The sequence below is a fragment of the Pteropus alecto genome, unplaced genomic scaffold, assembly GCF_000325575.1.
Source record: "Pteropus alecto unplaced genomic scaffold, ASM32557v1 scaffold65, whole genome shotgun sequence".
Taxonomy (NCBI): domain Eukaryota; kingdom Metazoa; phylum Chordata; class Mammalia; order Chiroptera; family Pteropodidae; genus Pteropus; species Pteropus alecto.
The window spans coordinates 2,407,504-2,428,373 of record NW_006439191.1 but is presented as its reverse complement, the minus strand read 5'-3'; the positions used below and the strand labels follow the sequence as shown (position 1 = coordinate 2,428,373).

At 34.0% G+C, this 20,870-nt stretch overlaps 1 protein-coding gene across 2 annotated transcripts in view; it reads right to left on the bottom strand.

The window, feature by feature from the left end:
• Nucleotides 1-2,049: 2,049 nt before the first annotated feature.
• Nucleotides 2,050-20,870, bottom strand: part of UCHL5 (ubiquitin C-terminal hydrolase L5) — a 20,515-nt gene continuing 1,694 nt past the window's right edge. Inside the window, exons 2-11 of one of the 2 annotated variants that reach the window (XM_006916215.3) lie at nucleotides 16,044-16,107; nucleotides 14,558-14,663; nucleotides 11,405-11,530; nucleotides 11,261-11,322; nucleotides 11,053-11,183; nucleotides 9,439-9,502; nucleotides 8,578-8,680; nucleotides 7,620-7,727; nucleotides 5,021-5,119; nucleotides 2,050-2,723 (exon numbers count right to left, since the gene is read on the bottom strand). In XM_006916215.3, coding sequence (XP_006916277.1) covers nucleotides 2,679-2,723; nucleotides 5,021-5,119; nucleotides 7,620-7,727; nucleotides 8,578-8,680; nucleotides 9,439-9,502; nucleotides 11,053-11,183; nucleotides 11,261-11,322; nucleotides 11,405-11,530; nucleotides 14,558-14,663; nucleotides 16,044-16,107 — 908 coding nt within the window. In that variant the 3' untranslated portion in view covers nucleotides 2,050-2,678. Of the gene's footprint in view, nucleotides 2,724-5,020; nucleotides 5,120-7,619; nucleotides 7,731-8,577; nucleotides 8,681-9,438; nucleotides 9,503-11,052; nucleotides 11,184-11,260; nucleotides 11,323-11,404; nucleotides 11,531-14,557; nucleotides 14,664-16,043; nucleotides 16,108-20,870 lie in introns of both variants that reach the window. The other variant, XM_006916214.3, reaches the window with a different exon arrangement.

The window sequence follows — 20,870 nt, the reverse complement described above, 5'->3', positions numbered from 1 at the left end:
AAGAATTACGAACAAAAATGTGTATAAACATGAGAAAAAGGATCACTGAACATATGAAAATGTTAATGTAGATATATGGTGATTTAAATTTTATTTTTGCTTACCGTTCTTTAAATTTTCTAAGGGAAAATCTTATGTCATTTCTTCCTCAAACAAAAGAAAAAAAATCTCCTCCTACAGAAAAAAAAATTTCTGAATGTATCTTGAAATGTTTTAGGCAACTAAGAGGATTAACTACAGATATTCGTCTGTGTCTAACGCCATAGCACACCCAGAAGTATGCATCATGGTCTAAATAAGGGAGTGAGTTCCCATAGTTCATGATCTGAGAACAAATATTTGTCTATTCTAGTGGCACAGTCAAGCTGACTGCTTTGTGCTGGAACAGGGCAGCTGTCTTGGGAACTAAACATATGAGGTGAGACTAGCCAGCGCCACAGCCGTTGGCAAGCTTGCTTTGTTTATACTAACAGAAGTATATCCTTAGAATCGGCTGTTTTAAAAGGCATAAAACAGAATGGAAGGGTCTTCACCTTCCATTTAATGCCCCAACCAGTAAATGAGAATTCAGAAAAGGGTAAAAGTAAAATAAGCAAAGCAGATTTTTTTTTTTTTAACTTTCCACATAACTAACATATATATTTCTAGATTGCCCTTTATTCCCCCATTTTCACTACCCACTGGCATCATGACTTAGGACCCAGAGAAGGACATACTTCTTTATTCACTGGAATAAATTATCATGAAGGGTCACAATGCATTTGCAATCATTAAAGAAGCAGATAAAGTAAACCATTGTTAAGCTATGAAAATGTCTATCAAGGAATTTTATTGAAACCAGATTGATAAAATTCCTTATATGTCTTAACACACTTGTTTTATAAAGCTCTTTTTAAATGTCATAGAATAGAAGTTACTCTTGTTTAAAGTGTCTTGTCGTGTCAAGTTTTTTAATTTTGATGAACACTAGTTTTGGATCTTTTATGGTTATGGCCTTCTGTGACCTAAGAAACCTCTGGCTATCATCAACTCACAAAGATATTCGCCTATATTTTTCTGAAAAAGCTGTATACTTTAGTTATGACATTTAGGTCTGTGATCCATTAAGGATGGTTGGGGAAGGGAATGACTGCAAGTGTGAGGGAGAAGCGAGAGAGAGATCTTTGTGGTGAAGGAATAGTTTTTATTTTGACTGGAGTGGTGGTTATACAGATCTACACCGTGACAAAATGGCACTGAGACACACACGAGCACTGTGTCAGCATCACTTTCCTGGTTTTGATGTTATGTAAATTGTAATACTGAAGGTAACTGGGTTAAGGGTACACTCAACCTCTCTGTACTATTTTTCAACTTCCTAGAATCTAAAATTATTTCATAATAAAGGGGTTTTTAATTGTGAGTGTTTTAATGGGTTGCATTAAATGTGTAAATTAACTTAGAATAATATGTTTATTTTGTTGAAAGTTACTACCCAATAAAGAATGTCTTTAAATTAGAAAAAAAAAATTCATGTGTTTGAGGGTAAAAGATGGGTACAGTCTCCCCACATGGTTAAACTTTTCCATAATAAAATGTTAAAAAGTTATGTATCAATTTCAGAAATGTGCCTTAAAAAAAAAGATTATTTCCTTTATAAAAAGAAATTTTATAAAATTTCTTTTAAACTTGGGAAAGATAAGAAGCAAGAATACAATATTATTTTTATAAAATAAAAAAACCAAAGTAATTCCCAAAAGCAATGCGGAAAAAAAAACTCCATTGTAAGCAAACTGTACATGACTCTTAGAAATTATGATCTTTACGAATTTTGTTTGAACTGGCATGTAAGAGACCCACCACCGTCTTTTTTTGAAAAAGCAGATACCCTGAATTTTTTATAAAGATACAATTTAACAGCTTGAAAAAATGTTGCCAAACTGAGAATAACACCTAAAATCTTTAAGATCTATAATTTGTTCTTAACCTGAAATTTTGCTTTGAAAGTGATATTCACACCTTCCTGAAACAATTCTACAATACATAAATAAATAATCTCAAACACTTAAAGAAAGTTTGCGAAAATAAAATTGAGATGTTTATTACTTTTTCGACTGGCAGCAATGAAAATCACTAGAAACTGTACTTTTGTCCTTTTCAAATGATCTGCAGTAAAATCATATTTTTTTCAAGTAATTGGTAAAAGAGATAAAATTCAGTTTTTAAATCCTCAAAATATTTAGATATCAAAGACAGAAATACTGATTTTTTTTTTCCATTAATGAGAACAAGAGATCCAGTTTAATCAAGATCTGACATTTATAAATTTTAAACATTTAACTGAGCTAAAAGATCGAAAGATTAATTATAACAATTATAGAGAATATCATTTGTGCATTTTCTAGGTTCATTACGGTAGTTGTACACCCAGAGAACCAACCGAAGTTCTCAGATCCATTGTCGAATAATGGAATTTGGGAAAGCACTCTTCATATCGCTTTTATTTAAGATGCACTACATGCACATGATGCAGGTAGGGAAAAAGTTTATGAATCCATGCATTAAAGACAAGACAGACTGGTACTACTGCCAAACGTGCACTGAGTCACTTAGGGTGTTGCTCAAAGTTCTTTATACTTAATGTTTCCATGAAAATAGGTGCAGAAGCAGAAATGTGAACACATCCCAAAGCAGCTTCTTTATTTGGTTTCCTGTGCTTTCTTTGCATTCTGTTTTTCTTTTGCCTAGAAATGAAAGATAGTATGCTATAAAATCTTAAAAGTTTATTTTAGATCATATTAAAATAAAATGTAAGAGGGCATTTGTAAGCTAAAAGGTTTGAAATGCATTGTTTATAAGATTTCTAGAGGATCATCCTTAATACTATGAGACTTGAAACAGACTACTCCTGGACAATTATATAGTCACACTTTGCCAACTGTAAGGAAAAATGATGTATGGTTTGTAGCTCTTATCTGAAGTTGAAATGTGTTATTACTTTAAAATATGTAATTATTCATTCCAAAGTCATACTCATTCATATTTTAAAACAGTATATTTACATATGTGCCCACTTCTCATTCAAATTGAGTTAAAAAAAAAATTCTCCATTAGTTTCTGCATATTTAAGTAAATGAGTTTGACATAATAGTTTAATGAGTTTAACATAATATCACAGTACCATAATTTTTTTCCCCCAACTACATCATGAGTTGCTTAAGAGAAAAGATGTGTCTTATTCGTGTGTATAGCCACAGACTCTAACAGAGTGCCTGGAATAAAGCTGCAGCTAGGTAAATGATGAATAATAAAATGTTTCAAAAATTTTAATTAATCAATCAGAACTTCCTTCATAATCTAGGGAGATTACGATTATTGCATATATATGAGAAATAAAGGTATCTCACTATTGTATATGCAATATTAATAATCAAGGAACACTTTGGAGAAGTAGGCAATTTGGAGAAATGGAGAGTAACCACCCCGTCGATAAAACCAACGCAACACAGGAACAGACTGGGTTTGTGTCCCACTCACACGAGGCAGTCATATACTGCCACCCTGTGTCCAAGACAATGGGAACCAAGGATTTATAGTTCTAATACAAAAGCTGAAAAGCTGTTCTCTGTGCTTTGTTTTTAACAATCTGGGGATGCACTGTTATTACAATCAAATAAGAATTGCTCTTTTCCTAATTTGCACAAAAAAATTTACAGCAATTTTAAAGCAAAATATATACATTTAAAATTTCTCTGATGACATTTGTCTGGTCCCTAATAGTATTTATGTTTACATAAAATCTGATATATCATATGATTTGGCACAATAGTCTACATTACAATTTTAATATTTTAGTGTAGAAATATTTCCTAGTGTTTTATACAAAGAACACAATAGCTAGGTACTGTTAACTGAGCATGTCTGAGGATCACAGGACCCTATTAATCTAAAACTTTAAAAATAAGTTTCCTATCATGGACTTTTGTAATTGTAATACCCTGAGATACATGAATAGAAAAACCTACACAGAAAAGATGTATCAGTATTGTGCAATAATTTTTGTATATTTAATACTACAAGTCGCAGCACATGTTTCAAGACCTGGGTAATAAGGTATGTATACACAAAACCTTAACTCACATCTCATATTATTTAGAATTTATGATAATATAAAACAGCTGGGTTGAATTGTATCTTCATAAATTTTAATAAGAAAAGTGTACCTACCATGTACTCTGGTCTTTAAGTTAATGGTCCAAAATTTTATTTGCCTAGTAGTACCCTCTCAGTGTTTCTCAAAATGTGGTAAGAGACCAGCCGCATTAGAATCATGTGTGTGTGTGGGGTGGGGGTGGTGCTTATTAAAGATTCCTCTCCCTATATCAGAATATTTGGGGAAGGGCTAGGTAACATATATTTTAAAGAGTACTTAGTGATGGTCACTTTCAGAAAACACTGATTTACAGTATAAATATAAAAACAATCTAACTGCATTTTATTGATTCAACAAATATTTTACTTAAGTGCTTCATATTAAAGGAAAAATATCTTAGACTTTTTCACTAACCTATGCTAATACCCCCTCAGTGGAAAGAATACTAGCTTAGGAATAGAAACACCTATTTCTTACTCTTGGCTACATTTTTTCCCCCCTTCAATGTCCATTTAGTGCTAAATTCTATGATAACTCAAAATTTTGTTAAATAAGAAAAAAAAATCTCAATTAACATTAAAATTTGTTTTTAAAGAAAAGAAAAAGTTTTAAATTTTATTCTAATATAGCACAACCTGAGTTGTGACACTAAGGGTTCTTGAAGGCTAAAGCGATGGGACAATCCCTTATTTTCATTTTACAATATCAGGTTGAACTCATGCTCATCTAGAATATAAAACCATAGGTAAAGAGTATTTAGTGATGGTCACTTTCAGAAATAAAATAAAAAAAGTTTCAATAAATTTTACTTCTAATCAAGCCAAAAAAAAAAAAAAAAGTTTGTCTGACGGCAATCTGAATCTAACGAATCACAACTAAAATCCTTACCTTTTCTACAAGTGGTATTAACTGCTGATGCTCTGCCAAAGTCTTTAATAATTCCATAATGAAGGGCAGGTAATTATGCTTCCTTCTGATATTTTCAATCTGAAAACAAAACAAATATAAAACCGCACAAACTTTACATTTTCCACTAAGTTTCTGACATTTTAATTTTGCATCCAACTCAAAATAGAAATGGGAGAAAACCATCCATTCTCAAAGAAAAAATACTTGAAATAATGATATTCCGTTCCCACTGAGAATAAAGACTAATACAATAAAAAAAAACATGTAGAGAGTTTCTTGGGTGTCACCTTCTACTCTTGGCTTAACAAATAACAGGCTTTTAGAAGTCTAACATTATTCATAAAAACTTAAATGACTTATGAAAGCAAATTTAAGAAGGCCCACATGATTGATTAGTACCCTTGCTACTTACTATGCAATTAGCAGGCCAAGCCTAATGAGACCAGCTTTATTTTGTAATCAAGACTAATCTTTCTTTGAATTATTTTTGATCCAAAGGGGGTAGGCTGTAGGGGAAAACAATCTTTGTTTAAATGGAAAACCACGCATTGTCTAGAGCCCGCCCTCCAAAGTTACATGATTCTAGCCTTTCACTGCCACTGAGTTATTAGCTACTACCTGGCAGAGGTTCAATTTACTTCCCTTCTCCCACGGATAAAAAGTGTCCATCTTTTGTAAATTCATTTCAACATTCTTTTACTTCATATAAATTTGAGCTTCTTTGATTTCTCATTTGAACTAGCTGTGATATCTTCTAGAGTCCCTCAATTAATAATAAATTAAATAAAATCTTAACGGATGTTCGTTTTATATTAATATGAGAATCATTTTACATTTTTAAAGCAAAGCATTCTCAAACAATGTACCAGGTAGATTCTGAAAACCTAGTTTGTGTTTAATTTTAGACAAATATTAAAACTTAGTTAATTATGTAACAACCCTGCATAATACAGAAATGATAGATAGTTATATTTTTATAGCACATAAAGTAGCAGATAAACATTCAGATTTTCATCCCTTACATTCCTGTATCCAAGAACTTGGCCCCCCTTTTTCCTGCCTGGAATACTCTGGATCAAGCCCTTAACACTTCCATCTAAAGAAATCCTGCTAATTCAAAGTCTGTTTATTTTATTTCGCAGTCATTTGCTGACTGTTAAGTATAGTGCAAAGCATTGTGTGGACACTGTAGTGAGCAATAAAAAGAAAAAAGGACACTCCTTGCCTTCAAATGAGCTTCAAATAAATAACAATGCTTTTTCTACTGTGACATGCATGACAAATGACTTAAATACTATTTCCAAAGTCATTCAAAATTCAAACTTCCTTTCACTCTTTGCTCTCTGAATAAAGCTTTTCAGACAGACTGCAAGTGAAGGAGAAAGACATTATTAAAGATAGTCTTGCTTTATATATTTGGCTCTAAATTATTTGACATAATTAAATCAAAAAAATTTTAAACCTAAAAACTTGGAAAGCAAAGTAAAACAAACTCACTTGTGTACCAAGTAATAGAACCACACCATGAGAAAATTTTTTCAAGTGAATTTAAAAACATAGTAATTTGGTTGTTCATCTAAAATGGGATAAATCCTAAGAAAAAAATTAAGAAAAAACTTTTCGGTGGTTACTAACACTACTGGTATTGTTATTCTGAACTTTTATATATGGCCTGTGTGTGTGTATGAATACACAAATACATATATACATGCATTCTATGTGTAACATATAACATTCTACATGTACGTGTGTATATATACACACATTCTATATATAACATGTGTGCATGTACCCACACACATATACATACATATACGAGCATTCTACACATAATATAAAGCATAAAAATATTTACTTATATATATAAATGCTATATATATGAAGCATAAAGCAAATAAGTAGTTATGTTATTGTTGTTAGGAACTAATATTTTCAGCTTAAGAGAAAAGATACAAATGCTTAATTTCAAGTAGAAAGCCCTTTAAGCCTAAGTTTGAGTATTAATATGAATTCATGTTGTATTTTCTATTAAAAAATGAAACAAAAATAGAAATGTATTTCTTAGCCCTGAAAAGGCCTAGAAATACTGACTGATAAGTGTCACTCAGCACTCTGAGCCCTCAGACAGTGGTTCCTAAATATTACTGCCCCCAAAGTACCTGGACTTCTTAAAAAAATGGCTGATTCTGAGTCTGAAGCAGGAACTATACAAGATGGGTTTGAAACATCTTGACATCTAGAAAGCAAGGAAGCTACCAGAGGTGAAGAGTCATGTCAAGGACTCAGGAGACAAGCTTGAAGTGGCTCCTTATGGCCAAAGGTTGGACAATTTGAGCATCAATAACTGCAGTGAACTGGAGCACCAAATATGTTAAAAATCTGTTCATAATAATACTTTTAAAAAATGTAAAAAAAAGAAACCTCAGAGATAACATTTGTAGGGTTCCACAGAATCAACTCATTATTCTGAAAACTAGTAAATGATGGCAGAAAAAAAAAATCAAGCATTCAATATATCTTCATGTCAAAATATACCACTCTACATTAAAACATTAAAGGAACAAATAAAAAAAAATACCTTATATCTTTTTAATTTCTGTACTTCTTCTTCAATAAGCATCTGATTTTTGGCAACCTCTGACTGAATAGCACTTAACATATTACCCTGATCTGTATCCATGGGTTCCTCCTTAGGAGAAAGAAAAAAAAACAAAAAAATACACCCTAATAATTGAGGCTTAAGTTCACGATATTTTTAAATGATAAACATAGTACAATTTTTTTCAAATTTTACTCTTAATACGGTGACAGAATACCAGCCTAATTGTAATATTAAAGGATAAAAATCCCTGAGAAGTGCCTTCCATATTTCTGTTCTACAATAACACGTTTATTTGAAAACAATCTATAATTTAATATACTGTTTTGCTATAAACTTTGTTCAGCTATAAATTTGCTTTCACATACTCTTAAGAAAACGTGATCAAAGAAACATAAATAAGGTCTTTTTGTCTATTACTAAGTCTCTTCTCCAATCATGTTTACTACAGAAAGGTAATCGGTAGTAAAGACTAGTAAAAGTATATGTGAATTGAAATGTACTCAATAAATTCTGTAAGAAACATATTCTAACTTGCTTAATTACATAACAAAATTACAGTAGGTAGTTAACACTTATTTAGCATTTACTATCTGCCATTCTTTAAAGTTGTTTACATATGTTATCTCACTTAGGCCTCACAACAACACTATAAGGTAAACACTATTATCCTCATTTCACATGAAGAAACTGAGGCACAAAAAAAACCCACTCAAATCCATACACCCACTAAGTGGCAATGCCAGAAGCTGAGTCTGGGTAACCTGACTCCAGAGTGTACTCTCTTAACCACCACTCAGGACACCAGATTAAAAACATTTTACAAAAAAAAAAAAAAAAAAAAAAAAAAAAAAAAAAAAAAAGGAGGAAAAAAAGAGTACTTTCCCTGAGAGAATAACGAAGCTAGAACTTTGAACATAAAAACATTGCCACAAACCTCGGCAAGCTGCCTCTGCAACTCTGCTATTTTCTGTTCATATACCATCTTTCTGTCAGACACAATGGCCATTAAGTTAAATCGAATTTCACCTTCACTGTACCTAAAAAAAAAGTTGAAGTTTATAATATGATAAAGAATTATAACACCATTACAATTAAGGTAACCTATTGTGATGACCCTATAATTCTCTGGGAGGTCTAAGTAAATAGAGAGATACACTGTGGTTCATGGATGGGAAGACTCAATGTAGTAAAGATGCCAGTTCTCCTCAAATTAATATAAATATCGACATAATTCCAATCAAAATCCCAACAAGAATGTGTACAGATATAGACAAGATTATACTAAAACTTATATGGGAGGGCAGAAGAACGATAAGCTAAAACAATTTTTTTAGACCTGAGTTATCTTATTATTGTCTTTAGATCAATATCTTGTGAGAGTGTTCATCAGATACTGTATACCACGTAATAGCTAAAACAATTTTGAAGGAAAGGAATAAAGTTGTATGCATCGATCCACCTAATTTCAAGACTTACAGCTATAGTAATCAAAACTAGTACTGACACAGATCGATGGAGACCTCTGTTTTCTTTTTATAACTGAATGTGAATATATAATTATCTCAAAAAGCTTAATAAAAAAATAGATGCTCAAAAAGAACTCTACAAAGTAACTCTACAAAACATCTAAATTCTGTAGAATTTAGAGAATTTCTAAAATAGGTTTCCTGAACACAATAATACAGTCAAAGGTAGATGTTCAATAAGCATTGCTAAAATAAAAATGAAATAAAAGTTTAAAGATGTATAAAAACCAGAACCTGATGACAACGAGATTAGCTGAGCATTTATTTACTTTTGTATCCTCTTTTCTATGACTGGCCTCACAGCGCTGATCCAATCATCTTGAGTGCATGCACCTAGAAATGTAAAAGCATTTAAATAAAATCAACATTAACATTATTTCAAAAGTTTGGTCAAAAATATCTCTTTTCATAAATATTTTAGGAAATTCAGCATGGTAAAAATCCTTTCAGCATAGCTATTTTCAGCCTCAATTCTTATTTTCTTAGTAACAATAAGGGGAAAGAGCATTATCACTAACTCACATTGCCATATTATTTCATCATTTAATAAGTATTGAACAAATGAAGGTAATGAATTAGGGAGTTATATCATTAAAACTCATAACTCTGTGAAATAAGGATAACTATCTTCATTTTACAGATGATGAAACCGACAGCTAAGAAAAACCAGCCCCCATGTTAGTGGCAAAATAAGGATTTAATCTTATCTGTCTCCCTCCCCACCACCATAACTATAAAATAAAAAATTAAAATCCACACATAATGCAAAACCAATTTTACCCAGTTGTTTTATTCTTCTTTTTCACAAGTTCAACCATAGCCACAAGCTGTTTAGTAAAACTGGCTGTTCCCTTTCATCTTTTACTTCTTTTATATTTGATGGTTCTAATAAATGAATGGCTGACCGGATAGAAGCCAACAGAGAAAATACAGAGATCAGATCAACCACCAATCTAGGGAAAATCAACTTCTACAGAATTGAAAGAACATTCTATTCATTTTCTATAACAGACACAGAAAAATATCTTTAAATAGTGAGATAATATGTAAATCAGCATTAGATAAACCACTGATTCTATACATGGGCAAGGTCAAAAAGTACGAACAAAATGAAACTACGTTAACTTTTTTTAATCCAAAAGGATAAAGTTTTATGAATAGCAGATCACATTAGATTCAACATAAAAAGTTTAGTTGGACTTATAAATGGACTTAAAAAAGAGAGAGAAAAAGAAAATTTAATGAGGTAAAAAATAAGGAGTTAAAATTCTTCTGTGGGCCTATTATTTCAGGACTATGTCAAAACCACAAATTGTACCCTCTCCCTCAATAACCATTAATCATTTTTGCTTGAGGTTAGATACAGGGTGGGATCAGGATAAATCTATCCTTTGGCACAAAGGAAAGCACAGTAGTGCACTACTCAAAAAGAAACTTTGAAGAAATATATTTTTATAGATTGTTAAACACTGAATTTAAGTGATTTGAACGAACGAATTGCAAATGAAAATATTTTAGTGTAACATGATAGGAAATGCTTACTATTCCTTATCAGTAGGTTAAAAATGAGAAGAATAACAAGTTCAATAGATGAAGTAGTTTTTAAGTTAACTGGAAAATAAAAAATAACTTAATTCATGGGTTAAAAATGTTTTTCTCTTACAAAAAAATTAAAGGTTCCATTTGAACTACTGTAGTCAACACGTCCTTCCTACTTGCTAATTTCATAAAGTGCTGAAGAGCTTAAGGCCTTCATGGTATTATACCACCTTGTTGTCACCTTCCCTTCAAAATTTAAGCAGCACTGTGGTTAAGACAGAGGTGCACGCCCAGTATTTCTTTCCTTCTCTCAAGTGAAATACCAGGAATGGGAAATGGATTACCTAAATCAATTGGTCCTTCTCTCAATCCGTCTAATTCATACAATCTTCCATTAACAGGAACATAACTGACAAAGTGAAAAGCATCTTCTTCTTTTGCTGTCGTCTTTGCATCAAATTCAAACATTTGCTGTCTACAGTGAAGAAAAAATAGTGAGAGACAAATAAACAAGCAAAGAAAGAAACAAGGTTTATGAAACAGTCTCTTTACCTGGCGAAGCTGTTGTGTACTTGTCGGATCACATCTGAATTGCTCAGTGCCAAACCTTTCATCTGCAATAATGTTTAAAAGTAGCCCATTAAAATAAGAACTATCACAAATAGGGCATTTTAGGAAGAATAAGACTGTACTCACAGCTGCATCAAAACTTTGTGAAAATTCTTTAAACTCTGATAAAGTCTCTCCTAAATGGACATCTTGATGGGTACAGTTCAATAACACACTTACTATGGCTTGAGTAGCACAAGCGTTATTAATTACCTACAAAATATAAAAGCAAAGATATCATCAATTTGTTTAAAAAAAAAAGCTTTTAACTGATAACAATAACCCCCAAAACAAAGTGAATAGTTCTCTGATTTCATTTCATGCAGTTTAGCATAAACATAATAAACAAGTTTAATTTCCATTCTAATCTAGTTTCAGGAATTTGCTGCAATTCTGGAGCTGAAGATTCTAGGAAACCAAATAAGTTAAATGAACTTATAACATCAGTAAAACCAACCCAGTTAGGGTAACAAGACCAGTCGTCCCTGACATGAAGCATAGCCCTCCCTCCCCTCCTATTCTCTTCCCTCAAAGCATTTCTACTGATTCGAACTCAACCCATATTTCAGCGCCCAGCGCGAGCTCCAACTCACCTATGTGGCTTTTGGAGAAATTATTCAACAACTTATATTAGTTTCTACCCTCATTTGAATTCCTAAAAAACGGTATAAATTGTCCACATTTATTTTTCAACTCCATCACATACAATCTTTACAGTGTTGTCATCTAACCTGACTATTTAATAGATTATGTGGACCTTACATTGTAGTGAGAAGAGAAAACATTGAGATTGCACGTACTACATGCCAGGTACTTTTTTAGGCACTTCACATATACTGATTATTTTAATCCTCTCAACGACCTATGAAGGAGTGATATTATTATGCTCATTTTACACTTTTGGAAGCTGAGGCACTAAAAGGTTAAGTAACTTACCCATAGGGCACAAAGCTAAGTCAGTGGCAGAAAGTCTGGTTCTAGAATTCATTTATGATTTTATGATTTGGTAAATTTCAGAAGACAAAATTTTCAATTATCTTCCCTTTTTAATTCCTATACTCTACTTTCACGCTGCCAGAGACTAGTGACTGTCCACCGGTTCTTATCTTTTAACTACGATCTGCTGGGAAAACTCCTTGATGAGACTACTTTCCCCATTAGGGAGCACCATCTTACTGCCAATTGTCAAGCAATATAATGCCACCACCACACTTCCATAATTCTTCTCTAACAGTATTTTGTACTAAAACTATCTTATAATTGACAAATTAGAAAAAAGTAACGGATCTAAAATCCAATTAACATTGTTGCTGATTTTGTTTAATATGTATTTTGATCAGAATCAGTTCTTTAGTAAATTTGGATGAAAAATGTAATGTTTATAAAGGAGATGTCAAAAAGGTGGTTAACTAAAACTTTCTAAGGCTTGGTGCTCCTTACCTGTGGCCAAAATTATCTAGCATGAAACTATCTGGGGACGGGTTGACAGAAGTTAGAAGATGACAAAATTTATACTCATTCACACATTCTTGCAAAATCATGGCACATTAAGGACATAATATGTACCCAATGCTAGGCCAGATGCTGAGACTATGGCAGAGAATACTCTCAAACATTCCTATGATCTAAGGACTTCAAATCTATAATCCATTATCTTCACAAATTTCTTAAAAAGAATTAGGAAAAAAAAAAAACTCCTTTCAAACTCATCAAATTGTATACATTAAATATGTGCAGTTTTTTGTATGTCAATTATATTTCAGTTGTTAGATATACCTAACTGCCTCGTCCTAATATACTTACCCCCAGATCTCATGCACCGCCTGCATTGCCCTGTTGTTTGCTATGCTCTACTTACACCGGCTTCTTTTAGTACGTTTTACTAGTCTCATTCTTTTTGGCCACAAAGCTGTAATTAATCTAGGATGATCCTCAAGCTTTTTCCCTCAGTTAATACCTACTTAACCTCTAGATTTCAGCTGAATTGTCACTCGCAGAAGCTTTCTCAGATCTCCCTAAAGAGGCCAAGTCCCATTTTTAAGTGTGCAGTAAAGAATTTAATCTTGCACAAAAAGGGATCTGGCCTTTGTCCTTGCCTCCTGGAAGGTGATCTCTCAGCTCTCGAAAAGCCTGGCCTCACAGAGTGTCTTTGTTTACCTGGGGCTTCGGGCCACATGGACAGTCTACAGTGTGACTTAGGGTGGGGTTTTGGGTCAGCAGTATCAGCTCTACCTCAAGGGTAGCTGGAGACTGAGGTCAGCCACGTGGGTGCCAACCAGGTATATGTGATGAAGGCCACTAAAAACTCTGGATACCAAGAATTGGTTGAGATTTCCTGGATGGCAATACTCTCTACATGTTGTCACACATTATTGCCAGGAAAGTTAGCGCCATTTGTGACCCTACTGGGAATAGACAAGTAGGCCCTGCGCATGGAGCCTTCCTGGACTGTCTCATGAGTCTCTGGCCTGGGCTGAAATTAATACGTATCTTTTTTCACTGTAATAAACCAGAGCTGTAACTATGACAGCTTTGGTGAAATCTGAGTTTTTCTAGCAAATTACAGAACCTGAGCGTGGTGTTTGGGGCCCCTAAACTCTGCAGTTGGCATTCGAAGTATAGACAGTCTCAGAAACTTTTCAAACTTTGCAGTATGGTTCTCACTTCGCTCCATGCGGCCCTCATCGCCACTGTGCTTCTACATTTCACTGATTAATACCACCCTTTTCCACTAAACTTTACGCAACCTTGAGGACAGGGATCATGACTGTTTATCATTCCCCAAGCATCTAGCACAGTATCTGTCACAATCATTCTTTGCTGATAGACTGAACAGGAGAAGTCAGACAAACCTAGCATCACTGCAGCGTGATCGTAAACAAGTACATCAGACGTTAGCTTTCTCACCAGTAAAATGGTAACTAGACAATGATGTTTTGCAGACGAGCATTACCAAACTGTCCTTCCTGGAACTTATACACAAATTGTAATTACCAGAAAACAATTTCTTTTCTCAACATTTTATTAATCAATGATCCATAGACAGGCATCTCTCTAATTAGAGCGTATAATTAGCATAAGACAGCCAGTATTATTACTTCAAAATTGATGCAATTTTAAGAATGTAAAGGAGTCCTAAGCAAAAAAGTTTGAGGACTGCTACACTAGAGACACAGGTGGAAGAGAGTCCAGTTTACAAAAAAGATTGCTCTCGAGACTTCAGAATACCAACGACCATACCTGCTTGGCAAAAAATATCGTGTCAAGTCTGGAGTCCTGAACCACAGAGCCTGCTGGTTCTTCTCCTGGCTGCCACTTGAAAAGAAAAATTAACCCATGAACTGGCCTACAAAATAAAATACAAATTAGTGATAACAAACCTTGCTTCTTTTATAACACACTATCAATACATTAAATTTTAGTCAGCTTCTTAACAAATACAATGCAAATGAAGAAAGTTCAAAAGAATTTTAAAGATTTTTACTGCTGTCTAGTCATTGGAATGTTGCCTAAGACAAGGCTAATAAAACTTAAAATTGAATCAGTTAAAATAGAATTATAAAGTTTATTCTTCAGTCTGTGGAGTATTCATTTCTACCTCATATCAGCTCACTTAGAAGAAGAAAATAAGAATATAGTGAAACTAGAAGAAGCTGTTAACTCTAACATGAATAAAGTTCCCTTAAGGTGTTTACAGGTAAATGGTTGAAAGTGTATGTATTATGAATTACAGGGAGCCATCTTCACATAATTACTGGGTCCGTGAACAATCATCAAACTATGATATGAATGGATGCTGCCACCTCGTTCAGAAAGAAGTCATCCACTTTCCTAAAGGAACACCGTTGCCCACGAAACATAAAATCACCGCTCGAGGTAGGACTCCCTCCAGTATCTTTCACAACCGCCTTCCATGCAACAGAAACCTTTCCTATCCTTTAAAGGCAGTTCAAATGATGCAATTTCAATTAACCTCCCCTGACCACTCAGCCAGACCTGATCTCTAATTCTATTTAAAGCGATCGCTGTGTTTGAGGGGAAGGGAAAGGTGGGGGGAGTAAACTATCCCCTTCTCACTATTAAAAACAGTAGCCATAGCCCAAGAGTCCCCATTTTGCCTGCTAAAAGCCTGCTCCTGCCCTCATCTCAAGCACTCTCCCACCAGTGAAAACCTCTCTAGTCCTCCACCTACGACGCAGGGTCAGTGCTTGGGGGCATGGAGGCTGGGTGAGGAGAGGCTCAGAGAGGTCATTCTACACAGAAGGATAGGGAAGAGGAAGGTTCTTCCTGGCATCTACATTTTGAATCTGAACTATAACCTCCCCCAAAGCAATGTGATTAGATACAGACAAGTTCTAAATTACTATTAATATACAGTATCTATTAAGTATGGTTTTGTAGACTGACCTCTTATTCATGTCATTTATGTTAAAATGTGTTCCATGTTCTAATCCTATTGATCAATAAGTGAATGTTGTAAAAAAATCAACCAATCAGTATGTTGTTGATATGGAATTACAAGGACTATTTTTAATCTCTTGCAAATCAGTTTTCTATAAGTCTAGGTTCTTAGTTATAAAATGAGAATAATACGTATCTCGCCAGGACTGAAAAAAAGATTTGAAGGATATAGTGTATTTAGTCTAGGATAATCCAAGTAAAATAAACAGAGAAAAGTTTGCTTAAGCATAGACGTTATTTTTACCACAACTAAAATTATACTTACTTTAATTTTTCAAAATTCTCAGGCTCTAAACTCCATATTTCTTCTACTTGGGCTCCTCGGCAACCTAAAATAAGAAATCACATCTTCGGAAAACAAAATATATAACTCGTTTTTTTTCCTTCTCCATTTAACTAAAAGAAATGCACTTTTGGGGACAATAAGACATGACAGATTAAAATGGTAAAGCTGATAAAGTTCACAGCCAAATCCTATTACTTCCTTTACTATTTTCTAATTATTTACAATGGGAGCATATTGCTTTTATAATTTAAAAAAGTTTCAAGAGTTTACTTTCACTGAAATGCCACCCCATAACTGCTCCTTCTCAGTTTCTCTCAATCTCTGACTCTTTTTTAATCCACTCTTTTCATTCAACTGCTAAGCTTCCCCAGCTCTGCTCTCAGCCCATTTTTTTTCCTTACTGCGCACTTGTTTTTTAATGGTAATAACTACTTCTTAACCGTGACTTTTATATCACATATTTAGTCCTGACCCTTTTCCTAAATTTCTATTTTATTTTATTTTCAACTACCTCAGAGTCCCCAAAACATGTTCTTACTCTAAGACAGTGGTTCTCATCCAGGGTGATTTTTTGCGCGCCGTCCCCCCACCCCCACCCCCGGAAACATTTTACAATATCTGGAGACATTTTTCTGTCACTATTGTCACCCTGGGGGGCAGTGACATCTACAGAGTAGAGGCCAGAGATGCTAATTCAAGGGACGCCCTGACAACAGATATATCTGGCCTAAAATGTAAACATTGCCAAGGCTGAGAAATGCTGCTCTAGCCACACATGTCATAGTAATGGTGTACTGTTTAACCCATTTCCCATTTAGAAAAAAAAAGTGCAGCTGGCTGCCAGTGTTAATTTAACCTTACATAAACACACTCTTTGAAGGTAATGCAAATCTGACAGGTTTTCAAAGTGAAAATAAAATATAAAAACCGTTCTTAGTTATTTCTAAACAGAACTTGTCTCTAATCCTAATGTAACAGAAATGCATACATAAATTGGATTCATCAAATGAAACTTTAGCTAACAATTGTTCGAGAACGGTGTTAACATCACACATAGGAATGCTACGTTTTCTAAAATTTGACATTTTCAGCAACCCAGAATGACTATATTTTGTAAATGGAAATACCACTACTAAAAACAGAATGCTATATATAAAAATGATGTTATTTGTTTCCAAAGACTATCAATAAATTAGAGTGATACGAAAATAATAAAAAAAAAAGCTAGATATTGTGTGGCAAACTTTAGGGGTAAGGTTAGGACTATAATCCACAAGTTATCTTGGGGGGTAAATGCTGTAGCCACAAGTGCTGCGAGTATTCTCAGGGCAAATGGGAAATGGGTTAAGAGCTTGGCCTTCAAACTGCCGGGGTTTGAATGCTGGCTCCTCCATTTACTGGCTGTATGACTATTTACACTCTCTGATCCCCATACTTAGAGAGTTGTTTCAAGGAATAGCTGAGATAATTTATCATGCACAAAATACATTTAATGTAGTGCCTGGCACACTCTAAGGATTTCTCTAATACCTAAGGCAAGTATTATATTGAAGAGGGTTAGGGGAGTTAAGAGGCTTGCCTAAATTCACTACAGGTGGCATATACCAAAAATATAATTAAAACCCATGTCTGACTCTAAAGTCTGGCACTAATACTCCAGATTATTTTCAAGTGAAACTAGAGAAGTCTACAGACCACTTGCAAAACCCAATGGTTAAAAAAAAAAAAAAAGTTGGGTCAACCCACTATGTGACTCTGGGCATTCATTCCATTCCATGACTCAATTGGCTCTGCTCATCAAATACCTATTAAGTGCCCACCTACTCTGCATTAAATATATATGCACAAGGAGAGTTACTGCACTGTTTGCAATAGAAGAACTAGAAACATCCTGACATTTTGCTAGATATTTGCATATAACAAGTTGGGAAAAAAAAAACCTTATGAACCTATATTTATGAGTGTTGAAAAGGGACACTAATGCGATTATTAACACTGGTTACTGCTAGTGGAAATCAACTGTAAAAAGACCAAACATTAAAACATCGTACATATTATATCAAAACAACAAAAATCCACTGAATAAAAGTGCCCCAAAATCTTTTGCACAAGCAGAATTTCAAGGGGTTACATTGTTTATATAACCTTATGTTAAACACATACACATCTCTTTACTGAAGGAAAACATACTCAACTGTTAGCATCCATCCCCTTACATACACTGTCTAATAATCAATCCCCTTGTGTACATTCAAGTTCAAACAATGCATGATATAATTGAAAGGGAAATAAGCAAGGATCGAAGAGAACTGGGTTCTAATTCCAGCACTGTCTTCAAGTTCTTAACCTTCATGTTAAGGAAACACCAGGTTGGTCCCAAAAGTAATTCATATTTGCCTCAACTCATGGGCCAGAGCTGTTTCAGGTGAATTCTGCCAGCTTTCCCCCTAGTGGAACCAAGTGGATTCTGCAGTCGCCAACACACCCTGCATACCTGGGTTAAGGCCTTAAACCAAAAGGAAAAGTCAGGACAAAAATTTGAGAAAGCCACCTGGCTTTTTAAAATCACCATGAGATGAATTAAACTGACTTGGTACCAGCCCTGTTGATCAGATCAGATCAGATTCCTTCAGATCGACTGAAGGAATATTTAGTGTAGAAAGGATGCATTTTGTTGAGAGTCGATTCTCAATGGGTTTCTCCTCTTTCTGCTGGTCTTTTAAGAAGAATTCCCAGATTTGTTCTGAACTATCTTTTCAAGGATATAATACAGTAAACAAGACGCTCTGGGGCGGACGTTTCTGCTGTCCATAATACCTCTCCTGAGCCAAAGGTTGAGCAGGTTGGCTAGTCTCTTTATAAAACTGGGAGCTCCCTATGCTCAGAGTTCCTCAGCTATGACACTGGCTCGTACGTGCAGCATCCAACTGTGTCCCATCTCTACTCCCCTGACTTGGAGGACAGGAGAACCAATGCAAACGGAAGTCTCCTGCTGCCTGGTGTACCATGACCAGGCACATCATCACCAAAGAAGAAGTTGTCTGCCAGTACCTACGAAACAGTGGCAGGCTAACTTGTTAGCCGGCAAGCAGGGTAAAATTTAACACTTCCTAATCCTTAACAGATGTTGGATTTTGTCCAATGCTTTTCATATCTATTGATATAATCATATGGTTTTTGTTTGGTTTGTTAATATGATGAATTATATTGAATCTCGAATGTTAAACCAACCCTAAGTTCCGGGGATAAATTCCATTCAGTCATGATATACTGTCCATTTAATATGCCATTGAATTTGATTTGCTAAAATTGTTTAGAATTTTTGCATCTATGTGGATGATGAATATAGGTCTGCAGTTTCCTTTTCTTGTAATGTTTTTATCTGGTTTGGGTGTTAGGATAATGCTGGCCCTCAAAGAATAAATTGGGAAGTATTCCTTTCTCAAAATTTTTTTGGTAAAGTCTGTGTAGAATTGGCATTACTTACTCCTTAAACATTTAATAGAATTTACCAGTGAAGCCATTTTAGCTAATGTTCTCTGTGAAAAGATTTCAAATTGCAATTAAATTTAATAAATATAAGGCTATACTGGTTATTTCTTCTTGAGTGAGCTTTGGTAATTTGTGTCTTTAAAGGAATTTGTACATTCCCTCTAAGCTGTCAAGTTTATTGGCACATGTTTAGATGTTTAGAGTATTCCCTTATTATCCTTTCAATATCTGTAGAAACTGCAGTGACATCATGTTATTCTGCTATTGCTCATTTGTGGCTCGGTTTTTTTCTGATCACTCTTGCTTGAGGTTTATCCGTTTTATTGACCTCTGAGAAACGAGTTTTTGGTTTCATTGATTTTCTCTACTATTTTTCACTTTTCTGTTTCATTAATTTCAACTGTGACCTTTATTACTTCATCTTCTTATTTTAGATTTAATTTGCTATTCTTTTTCCAGTTTCTTGAAGTGAAAGCTGGGAACATTGATTTGTTGTAGGAAAAGTAAATCCGGTCCCTGTTACTACATCTTGGCTGGAAATAGAAATTTATAGTTTCTATTTTTTTAATTGGTAGACTTTAACAGTTTTGTTTTTGGTTTTTTTTTGGTGCGTTTATGAATTATGTATGCACCATACCAATTAAAAGTATAGTTCTGCTCCATCAACTTAATTTAATAAGAACTTTGTTTTTACCATAACATTACAGTCTACCGAAATTAGTATTTGTATATTCACCAAATCTACAAATTTCCCCTCCAATGAAGAAATATTAAAATAAATTTACAATAGCATTCATAATCCAGAAAGATGTTTTACTTTTGAAAAAATGAACTTCTAAATGCTTTTTAAATCAATCAATTGGATGAGAAAAATAAAATGGAAATAATTGGAAAAAACTTACTTTCTCTCTGAAGCTACCATCATGGAACTTTTCGCAAAGTTCTTATGCTAATGGAACCAATCCATTGATAGCTATTGCTTCACTTCTCATTTGTGCAAGTGTAAAAGGTTCATTTACATATCACTCTCTTATGCATGAATTTAAAATCATTTTTAATTCCAAGTTTTCCACACAATATGAGATTGAAGCAATAGCTGTTAATGGAGTGGCTTAATTTAAAATAAACTTGACTAGCACAGTATTTTTTAAAGTTCACTTTAACATGTCATAATAGTTAAGGTTTTAAAGGTAAATGCTATGGCTAAATTCAATGTATGACCAAAACTGAACCCATTTCCTTGTCCATCAAGCCTGTTCTCTAGTACTTCACTAGCCACTCAAGGCTAAAAACGTGGAGTCATTCACCTTTTCC